Source organism: Notechis scutatus, chromosome 2 (genome assembly GCF_049901735.1).
Source record: "Notechis scutatus isolate UNSWTSFEM ecotype Mainland chromosome 2, rNotScu1.2, whole genome shotgun sequence".
Taxonomy (NCBI): Eukaryota; Metazoa; Chordata; class Lepidosauria; order Squamata; family Elapidae; genus Notechis; species Notechis scutatus.
In genome coordinates, this window is record NC_142010.1 from 77,286,485 (window position 1) to 77,298,198 (window position 11,714).

The following is an 11,714-nucleotide window of genomic DNA, read 5'->3' on the forward strand; positions in this document are numbered from 1 at the left end:
GAATAATATATATCACTCCCCTGATATAGGAAACATGGGGGACTGGTGGCCTGGTACAAATGTGCCCATAAGTACTAAATTACTAAACATCAAAATAACATGTTATTTTTGTAGGCACCCATTTCAACAAGCTGTTTGTGTTTAGTTGTCTCCAATGTGCTTTCTTACAATGCTCTCATTTAGTGCTACTTGGTCTTTATGCTTTGATATATACCATATAATTGTTCCTTCTCTGAAATTTCTATATATTGAATGCTTCTCTAAATAACTTATACTGAATCTTCCTAGCATTTGGACTCTCCAAATATAGTGTGAAATCTAATTTCATAAGAGAATCTCTCCAGTTATTGTCTTTTAACTAATGTTGGAAGTCTGTATCCAAGATACTTAATTTCTGAAATGTAGACAGTTCTGGGTCATTTAGCACAGGAAAAAGTAGTTGCTTCAGACCTTCAGTTTATTCACCAGTGTAAGCATTCTCATTAATGTACAGTTGTAGAGCACTGATCTCCAGCCAAAATCTAAGATCAGTGACCAGTGAACTAGACAGACACCAAGGCATGAATTGGAAGATTCACGATCATTTGTGCAATTGTTCAAATATAGCACTTTATTGAAATATTATTGTGCATTTTTCCTTTGAAAAACTAATAAATAATGGGATCTGATTATTTTCCAAGAAATATTAGAAAGTGAGACATCAAGAGACTTCTTCAACTTGGAAGAGCAGCCAAAGCATTTGTTAAAAATTTATTATCAGTTGTCAAAAAGCATTCAGATAAGGGAAACCTTTATAATTGACAATGAAGTGTCCTGAAGTTTAACTAATACAAATATTTCAAATAGCCCTTGCAAATTATTGAGAAAAATATCAAAGAAGAGGTAGGGATTTTGGTTTTGGAAAGTTGAGAAATTTATATAGAAGAAATTTAGAAAGAATTGTATAATTTTTTATTTTAAAAAAATGTTTATATAGCTCTTAATGTGGCCATAATTTTCATGTTTCTTAGATTTCTTGCAACAACCATATTAGGAAGATTAGTTTTATTAAATTTAATATTACATGTAATATTAGTCATCTTAAATGTAATTTAAGACTATTCAATGATTTCTAGAGAAAGCATTATATTAATGCCAAGATATCTACTGAACTCCTCTGAGCGTGTTATAATGGGCCTTTAAATACACACCTAGTTGTTTGAAGAGTGTTTAAGCCACAATGTATGTTATGGCTGTTAGTAATATATGTGTCTGCAACCAATGTTAATTGTTCCATGCCATGTATTTGTGGTACTGCCTTATTGATAGCAATTGCATCATCTTCATTAGGGCTGTTAATGTTTAAGTGTTACAGAACATACTGCTTCATTCTTCTGTTCTGATGGGTGTGATTAAGAAAGCACTAAGTTTGGTTTTACACTGCTAAGAGTTCTGTAGAAGCTATTATAGCAGACACACTCAGAATTCGAAGAGAGGGGAAAGTCCCACATTTCATACTATCATTTTTATTATTATCATATTCAATACATTAGCTCATTTAGAATTCAAATGCTTATCTCAATGTACTGTTATGCTTCCAAAGAGCCTTGCGATAATACTTAAATAAATATATTTGCATAATTTAATGTTTATGATGCCATGACTCCCTAAAATAATAAATTAGTCAGGCCCCTTCAGAATATTGATAATACTGATCATCATAATGTAAATATATCAATAGCTACTGGAATAATTAAACTTTCTTTAGGTGTATTAACTTTGCACATAAGGCAATTCTGTGTGCAAGCTATCAGAGCTGCACGGTTGCAAAACTGAAGCCCTGTCAGAACTTGCTCCTGTTCTGCCTGGTCTAGCTGACTAATTCTATTTTATAGTTCATCATTTTGGTTTTTCACAGTATAGTAATCCTCATTGGGATCTGCAGTTTTATCATTAAGCGAAGTAGTTGCTAATTGGGAAATCATGTGACTCTACTTTCCTTCCCCTCCTCCCTCCTCTGCCCTTTGGAAGCTCCTGGCTCTGGGATAATTAGCAAAAAGGGAAATAATGGTTGTATTTACATTTGTTGGAAAGGAAAGTATTTCAAGAAATAAATGGGTACAATTGTCTGGTGTGGCAGCCCTGAGTTGCTACCCAAAACAGCAACAGGCCCATGGTATACCTGCTTATTCTTTCACAATCCCTTCCTTTCCAGTCTCTCTGCATTTCAAATGGCTTCGGCAGTGGGGAGGGAAAAACAAGAGGTCAGGCACAGGACAGCATGTAACCATAATGGCAATCATGTCATTACAGGATATTAAAAGTCATAAATGTAGGCATTGGTCAGAAAATCATTTTTTTTCAACACCATTGTAACTTTGATCATTGAATGAGGCAGTCACTAAGCAAGATCTATTTATAGCAGCATCTGTCTAGAGTGTACATCCCAGATTTCTGAAATCTGTCACAACATTGTCATTCTTACCTGTTCTGCCCACTGCCACCTTTTCTTCTATCTCATTTCTTCTGTCCCGTATCAAGCAAGAAGCAAACAAGGGTTCTAGATTCCCGTATCTGTGATCTTTGCTCCCCTAGTCTTGTGGCACTGACAGTATAGAATAAAATCCCAAAGTCCTGAACTTCCAACTTCTTTTCTTTTTCTGCTACCATAATCACTTTCAGAACTTAGTTTAAGCCAATGGAGAAATAACAAAAGAAGGCAGGTTAAGGGAAGGAAATAGTAAGAGCAACCTGACATCTAACGCTGTCAGAACCTGAAGCCTATAATGAGGAGAGGATAAAAAAGGGAAGTAGGGGAAGAAAAGGTGGTTGAGGTGAGTGAAATAGTAGCAGGCTTGATAGATCTTGAAAATACAGGGCCTACAATAATAAAAAGAATCAGTATGTGAATAGAACACATGACTGACTTGTTCAGTAGACCAAGAACGTGGTATCCAGCTCCAGCTTTATCTGTGCAAATCCTCCAAAGGGAACCTTCCAAAATTAGTCACAACACACCATTTGACACTCTTGATTTAAAGGGTTTAAGAAGTGTGATTGACAAGATCCCGCTCCTCCAAAAATGGCAAACAGGCATATTAAATGCAGATGATGTAAATCAGTTGGTCACTGTTGCTAGCTTACTGCCCTGTGACAGAGTTGAATATCTAATCTCAAGAAATTGGCTATTTATATTCAAATTATCTGGTATAGAATGTCTAAGATGCAAAAATAAAACTTTATGGAAGTTAATGATTGATAGATTTGTAGAAAAAAATAAATAGTGTTTTGCAATGTAACATGACATATTTTGGCACTTGGATTATAGAACATTTGACTAAGGTTCAAATTTCATACTGCTTATATATAAATGTCTCAGAACAGCTGCTTGGAAATAGTAGCCATCTTGTTCATTATACATTTTAAACTATTAAGCGAGGCTATGATGTCCAATAAATAAGCTAAGAACATTTGAAAGAAACAGGCAAAATTATTAAGCCTCATGAGCACCTCATGTGATGGTCTTATATCGTTGTGTTAAAGGAAATGTAAACAATTTTCCCTTACTAAACTATAAAATGTAGTATATTTTGTTAATAGAAGTTGCTGTGAGGAGAGCAAGTCTCAGATAGTTTAAGACATAATAAGCATATTTATAGCAGCAAAGTTATAAAGGCGTTCCTATAAGATTTAATGAAAACATTTTTCATGCTGCCCTACATAAGTAGGATTATAATCCATCATAAGTACCAGGAAACAGCTTTGGCTAGGATGCAATTTTGCCCATAATGGTGCTTTCTTGGCAGTGAAAAATGATCCTTTGAAATCAGTTCAGGCAATCTGAGAGTTGATTGCAGCAGAAATTTGTTTTCTCCAGCTTGAATAATTGAATAAAGCTTTTTTAAGGGGCACAGTTAAATATTGGGAGTATGGGGAAGTATTTTAAAGAACTAATGCTACACTGAGGTGCAGGTGCAATGACCTAAAGTCTAAGGGGTCATATGGTTTATTTAAATAGTATACAGAGGGGAAAATATAAATGAAATGGAGAAATGTGTGGCATAGAAAGCAAATTGAAAGAAGATCACTGCAGCAATCCAATTAAAACATTTCTGATAGATGGCTCCCCAGTCAATGCATCCAGTGACAATAACAATCTCTAGTTAGATTATTGAATTGTTCAAATGGAATCTGCCACCTATTATTTTGTGTCATGCCCTATCGGATGATAGAGAGTAGGCTTTGTGACAGTATTTTAAAAAATGTTAAGTATTATCGTCTTCCTCAGATTTTGGAAGAATAAGCCTTCAAAATTCTTTCATTCATTCTCCATAATTTCTCAAAGTTCACGTGGGGAAAAAATCAGGAACGAAAAATTCTCAGCTTTCTTTGCAGAAGTCAACAAGATAAAGGGCTGTTTGGTTTAATCTGTAAAATTAGCAAACTATATTCTGCTGTGCAAGAGAAAGACAGAATTTTCTAGGAAAGTGGCTGACATGCTATTTGAACCAAGTGAACAGAACCAACATCAGTTGTACACTATGTTCAAACTCATGTTAAATTTAACAATTCACTTCAAATTAGATCTGGTATGGCATTGTAAATCTTTATTTTAAATATCAAAACGGCTAGTGATTTAACTTGATTTGTAATAAGGATTCCACAAATTATTTTGGAGCATATTATGTTAGTTCTATATAGACAGGATAGATAAATAAGTAAATAAATTCATTCATGATTTTATTCATTTTCTCCAAGATTGTGGCATATGATTTTTAGTTCTATACAGACAATATACATACATACATACATACATACATACATACATATATATATATATATATATATATATATATATATATATATACATACATACATACATACATACATACATACATACATACATACATACAGACAATATACATAAATCCATCCATCCACTTTTCATAGATTCATTTTTCAGTTAAAAATATAAGCCTTTATTATTGCTTGTAGGAAGCATAATACTGAAGGAAAATCAAAGACTAAAATGTTTAGCTTAAGCATGAGAAAATATTCATGGTAACTGGTTTCTATGTCACCTAATCACTGCAATCTAATACATTTGTCCTTTTTCAAATATCCTTGACAATATAAAAGAAGTCTTCTTATCAAAACCAGAAGAGGGCAACATCTTTCCTTTCTTAGAATAGGTCCCCAGTTCCATTCTGGAAACTAAGAACTTGCATAGCAACTGAATCCTGGAAAGTCTTCAAGTCTGCCCAAATTAATTAAAGCTAATGCTGACTGGTGGCTCCTTTTCTGGCTGCCATCCTTACTTAGATTAATAAAACCAGATGTATACCAGACAATTGGCATGTAAAGATTTTTTTCCCCTCATTTGTAAGAAAGGAAATAAATCTGATCCTTCCAATTATAAATCTTTTGTCATTTGGTGGCAGCAAGTGGTGTGTCAGGAAGCCATCTTCTTAATGAGTGTTTGAAATAAATTGAAGGTGATAATAGTGGGAGGCTAAATTTGAGGGAATACTTGGGGGGAGATTAAGAACAGGGACTGTATAGTAGATTATGGCTAAACCTAGTTGGTAAGTACCATACTTCCATCTCAATATTTGAACAAATAGATATGAATACTTAGATATATAATTGCAGTTTTTTATTTGGTAGAGGATCTCAAAGAAAATGTACTGTTCAATATGTAAATAAATCTAGGAAAACTATCCTAGGGCTCAACTTTCGATCTAGAAAGATGCTAAACCCAGGAGATCATTAATAGCAGTCAATAAAAATTTAAGAACACTTGAAGTTTCCAAAAGGACTAGCTTCAACCAGAATCTGGGATGATAAAATTTCAAATAAGCCCAAAACAGATGAAGCCCAGGTTTTGCCATATGAGAGCGCTAAGAGTTGAAAAAAGGATGTGTTAACTTTTAGGAGTTTTGATTGGACGGCTTCTAAGGTTGATGTGTCTGTCCTTCTAGAGACGTATCTGAGTACTGTACCATATCACATCACATTCAGAACTTTTGTCTTTAAATACTGATAGTTTAATTGCTGTGGCTGAGTTAATACCATATGTGCATTTAATAATACTAACATTGCTGTTTGAATTCTTAGATTAAACTCACTCTCTTGATTAGTGTAATAGGCAGATTTAAGAAAAACCACCTAAGTACTTAAAGGCTTTGACCTGCTTAATAAGTCTCTGGATAATTTTACAAGCAATTGGATCCTTAAAATGCTTCCTTGAGATTATCAAAACATTCCTTAGAGCAATGTTTCTTCAAGTATGATTTGAAGGCTCCTGGCTATCCCCCAACACACTCTCAGGGTTCCATGAAACCATAATTATTTAATAACATTGAAGATATCTTCAAAAAATTCTAATTATTTTTAATTGTTAGAAGTGCAGGATTTTTTTTCATGAAAAATATTTTACTTTTTTAAAAATATCTTGTTATTTTTACATTATTCATCAATACATATTCCATGAATGTTTCATGCTTAATTTTTAATGTAGTATCCATTTAAAGAAAAGCTTTTTGGGGGGATTCTCCATAATTTTAAAAAATGGGAAGGGGTCCTGGGAGCTGAATTTTAAGAAGCACCATCTTATAGCAATAAGATAATAGAATTAACGCATTTACACACAAGACAGAGATAGGGTGGCCATATTGTCAGCATAAAGAAAAATAAAATGGACCAATGGGCAAAAGATGAAAGATGGCATTCTGGCTTGGCAAAAATGCTCAGCAATATTGTTAATACACAAATAAAATAATTAAGGGACAAGAATATATCCTTGGTTAATATATCCTTTGTTTTGGGGCGGGGTTAGGTTCAGTTATATCAGCGTTGAGATTTCCCTTAATTTATGCCCTTACTGTTGTGCAATACTGTTATCAATTTAAGGAGACAACAATTGATTGATATAGATACAGATACAGATAATCAGAGTTGGAAGGGACCTTGTAGGTCATCTAGTCCAACCCCCTGCCCAAGCGGGAGACCCTACACCATTTCTGACAAATGGCAGTCCAATCTCTTCTTGAAAGTCTCAACTGATGGCGCTCCCACAACTTCCGAGGGCAAGCTGTTCCATTGGTTGATTGTTCTCACTGTCAGAAAGTTTCTCCTTGTTTCCAGGTTAAATCTCTCCTTGTTCAGTTTCCATCCGTTATTCCTTGTCTGGCCTACAGGCACTTTAGAAAATAGCTTGACCCCTTCCTCCCTGTGGCAGCCCCTCAAATATTGGAAGACCGCTATTATGTCTCCCCTGGTCCTTCTCTTTACTAGACTAGCCAAGCCCAGTTCCTGCAAGCATTCTTCATATGTTTTAGCCTCCAGTCCCCCAATCATCCTGGTTGCTCTTCTCTGTACTATTTCTAGAGTCTCAACATCTTTTTTATAATGTGGTGACCAAAACTGGATGCAGTACTCTAGGTGTGGCCTTACTAAGGCTTTATAGAGTGGTATTAGTACTTTCCTTGATCTTGATTGTATCCCTCTGTTAATATAATTTAGGATTGCATTAGCCTTTTTGGCGGCTGCTGCACACTGCTGGCTCATATTTAGCTGGTTGTCCACTAAGACTCCAAGATCCCTCTCACAGTTACTGCTATTGAGCCTGGTTTCACCCAGTCTATATATGTACTTTTGGTTTTTCTTGCCTAAGTGTAGGACTGTACTTTTCTCTATATTGAATTTCATTTTATTAGATATGGCCCAGTGTTCTAGTCTGTCAAGATCCATCTGGATCTTGAGCCTATCTTGAGCCTATCCATAACAACTAGTTTCTCCCAGAGATTGTCATGTGATGGTGAGTCAAGTACCAGTTTTATAAAGTTATAAAGTTAATATAAAAGATGTTTTTGGGTGGAGCTAAGTGATGTCTTAGCTAAGTGATGTAAAATTGTGTGTTGGGTTTATTGCTGGGAATCCAGAGCTGAATCTAGGTTGCTCTGTGGCCAAAATGTTCTCTGATAGCATCCAATTCAATATTTTATTTGATATTAATACAAAATATTGTTTGCTAATTAGATATAAAATATTAATTGGTTGATCATTAACGGGATCACATTTCTGTATACTGTGAGGGTGGTAAAATTAAGCCAGCCTTTTGAGACAGGAATTATTTATAGCAGTGAAAAGCAGTGAGACCAGGGGTTGGATTCTACCAGTTTGCACCTATTCGCTAGAAGCGGTTAACATTCTAAGCAGTTCGGAGAACTGGTTGTTAGAAGATATTACTGGCCTAATCCTGTAAGGAAGGCAGGAAGGAAACATTCTGGTGTTGCTTACAGAAACTGCCTCTCCGTAACCCTTATTACATTCTTGGCAGGACTAGACTTCCTGTCTCAGGAATGTCTCTGGAGTTTTTTTCCTCTCCTTTGCTGGTACTTTGCTTGTGTGGAGTGACTATTCAAAATTACAGTGGCACTGAAAAAAGTGACTTATGACCATTTTTCACACTTATGACTGTTGCAGCATTCCCAGTCATGAGAGGCCAGGCAAGGAGATGCATGCCTTGATCTGAGTGATATTGAGTTGGCCACACCCAGCTAATAACATGACCACCAAGCCATGTCCACCCAGTCATATGACCACCAAACCACACCCACCAATTAAGCCACGCCCACATAACCGGTTGTTAAAAAATTTGAATCCCACCCCTGAGTGAGACCCTCACCAAGCAGATTTTGGAGCAGAAACTCTGGTAAAATTAAATCTTTGCCTGGAATTTTGCTGCTTTTCAACTGAACTTTAATTTGTCTTTAATTTGGAAGCCAGTCTGGAAGGGAATCATTTATTAGCAGGTTGTACATATACTGCTTAGAAGTACTTTCAATAGGCTATAGAAGTGTTTATCCCAAATCTCAAGAGGAATTCAGTTGCTACTATTTGTAGAGCAGAAGAAAAAAGGAAGTAGCTGGTGAATAACATTTTGTAACTAAAATAGTATTTTGGTATGATTCCTCTAAATGCCATTGTTGGAAAAACACTATTTTAATTATCTCTTGAAAAATAGACATGAAACAAATATTTTGATCTAGCACTAATGTTTGTTAAAGTATGTTGTGGTAGATTAGATAATACCACCTTGATCTAAGAAATTTCTTTGATCAATCCAGCATTGTTTCTTATGATGTGATAAGCATATTTGTTTTTAAAGTTATATTTAACTGAGAATATTATAAGACTTCTTGATATCTACCGCTGTCTTATAAGCTGTCTTTTCCAGTGTTTTCAGGTGAATATATCCAAATGTAGTTTGAATGTTTTCTGATTTTTCACCAGTTCTTGTATCGTATAATATTAAATACAGCATAATTCCAGGATTATTTTACATGGAATAAAAACAAAGCATTGGCAACACATTGTTAATCGCATTCCTTTTTATTTCTCTCCTCGTTTCTGACAGTTTTTATTATTGTTTCTTTTGTAGGCGGCCATTTTTTCCACCGTAATTCTCTCTCCCCTCGGAGCCTGGTCTACGAGAATGATTTCTCTTCGATCGAACCTGTCTTGGACATCTACGATGAGAACAAGACCTGAAAGGGAATCTGCATTCTTCTTGCTTTGCTCTCTTTCCCTTTCCCTTTTCCGTTTCTCATTCCTATTGTTGTGTACTCCTTCCATGGATGTCCTTTGTCTGAAGAAGAGCTGCCTTTTTCCAGAACTTGTGCCTGGCTGCCAGGCTGCAAAGGTGAAGCTCAGCTGAGGCAATATCTGAGGATGACGTCTCTGAACAGATGAAGTATGTGCACAAGGTCGGCTGTTGGAAGTTGCCGAGTTGACAGAATTACCATTAGCAGTGCCAACGTGATGGTGTCAGTATGCTAGAGGTTTTGCCCTACTCCGTTTTAATTTTGTACAACAGTCCTGTCTCTTGAGTAGGCACGTGATAGTTCTCTTATTTTCCAAACTAATAAATTACCGTGTTTGCCAGCTTACTTGCCTGATGCAGGAGCTGATAGGCTAACTGCCCAAAGTACTCTAGTTACTTTTAATTTTGTCCTTAATCTTACATTGAACACTTCTATTCCAAAGGGATCTGCAGTATATATATGAGTAGTCAACGTTGCCGTTTAACAAAACAAGTTATCACAACAGCAGCTTTGCAACTGATGACATTTTCCTGGATTTGGAGGATATTTTTTTTTCCAAATCCTATTGTTGTGGCTAAATGTGGCCAGAAGTTGCTTGGTAAGAAAGGAACAATAGACACAGAAAGAAACATTTTACAGCCTTTTACTGACTTTCAAAGATTCCATTGAGATTTATAAACCCAACCTTTGAGTGCAACATGATTAAGACTTCTTAAGAAGAATCCAGGAATCAAAAATATATATTATTGCTTGATTTTTAAGATATGTGTTCTTTTTTCACTCAGATTTTTAAGAAGCCAATGATGTTGGTGTTATATACTAAAAAAAAATCTGGAAGCTTCCTTCCTACATGTTTTTACTTGAGGTAACTATTCATAAAGCATCACTTTTCTGAAGCTAATTCTGTTCCTGAGGAGATCACTATTATGAAGCACGTGAGGAAGACAGGCAGCTGGGGCATTAAATGCTGGAGGAAATCAGTTTTGATTAGATTGGTGAGACACGGTAAAAAAAAATTCTGATGCAAAAACGGACAGGTAAAAGGACAAAAACAATCATGTTTTTAAAACAGCCAAAATGCTGCTTCAGCAAAAAAACAAAACAAAAAACAAAAACCAGATCTGAACTATGTTATGGGGCTGCTTAGTTAGTTTTTCCTGCTGAGGAAACTCTGTAAAGCAAGTGACGAATGTCATATTTCCCCATTGCAAATTTGAGCTCTATAAATATAAAAATGATACGTTATGTAAAAATAAGCTTGACTCTATATGAAGCTTGATAGATGAAAAACAAAACTGAAACTAATAGAAAGGTAAGATATGTTACGTGGCTTGTTGCTTAGACAGCTTAAGCTGTAAATGAAGAGACATTATTGGGGGGTTTTTCCTACAAAGTTTGGGCTTTCAAAATAATCACTTCTGTCCTGGAATGTAGTCACACTGAAACTTCAATGCAAAAAAAATGTGAAATTAGCTCTGGACTCCTTGTTAGGTGGAATGCTTAGCCAGTGTTGTAGGAGGGCCATTATAGCACTGATCATTCTTGACTGGTTGATGTTTAGAGTTTTAAGGATTTAGCACTGGCAGTGTGGACGTGTGTGTACATGTATATGCCAGGTAGGTTTCAATATACTGCATTAGCCATAAAAAAACTTGGAAAAAAATTCTTTCAGAAGCACAGTTTTGACATATTATGAATTAAAATTTAAATAGTTAGGGTGAAGGTTAATAGTATTGAGGACAGGTGTAAGACCATTGTGATATTACTTGAATAGACAGAAAAACTCTGCACTTTTTTTTTCCTTTTCAGACTGCCAGTATCCTGTAGTTATATTTATCTATCAATAAGAGACAGTGTTATCTTATGTGAAGTGCTCTCTTTTGGAAAAGTGTGTAGTGCATAGCTGCAGCTGTGATAATTTTTTAAAAAATCAGCACCTTTCCTATTAATTATAAATGTACAATTCTTGATTATCAACAGCATTGGCATACCTTATGTTTTAAATATAATTTAGCTAAACTTATTTTTAACCCAATGTTGACCATGTGGAGACCTGACCTGAGTTATTATGATAATCAGAACATTAAAATCTTAATAGTCATTGAGACTTTAATAAGCTTGGTGGGA

The 11,714-nt window shown here is 35.3% G+C and overlaps 1 protein-coding gene across 1 annotated transcript in view; it reads left to right on the forward strand.

The window, feature by feature from the left end:
* The window catches only part of RNF130 (ring finger protein 130), a 47,064-nt gene extending 37,094 nt beyond the window's left edge, over nucleotides 1-9,970 (forward strand). Inside the window, exon 8 of the mRNA XM_087955192.1 lies at nucleotides 9,425-9,970. Within this exon, the coding sequence (XP_087811318.1) occupies nucleotides 9,425-9,534 (110 nt within the window). The 3' untranslated portion in view covers nucleotides 9,535-9,970. The remainder of the gene's footprint in view (nucleotides 1-9,424) is intronic.
* Nucleotides 9,971-11,714: the final 1,744 nt, after the last annotated feature.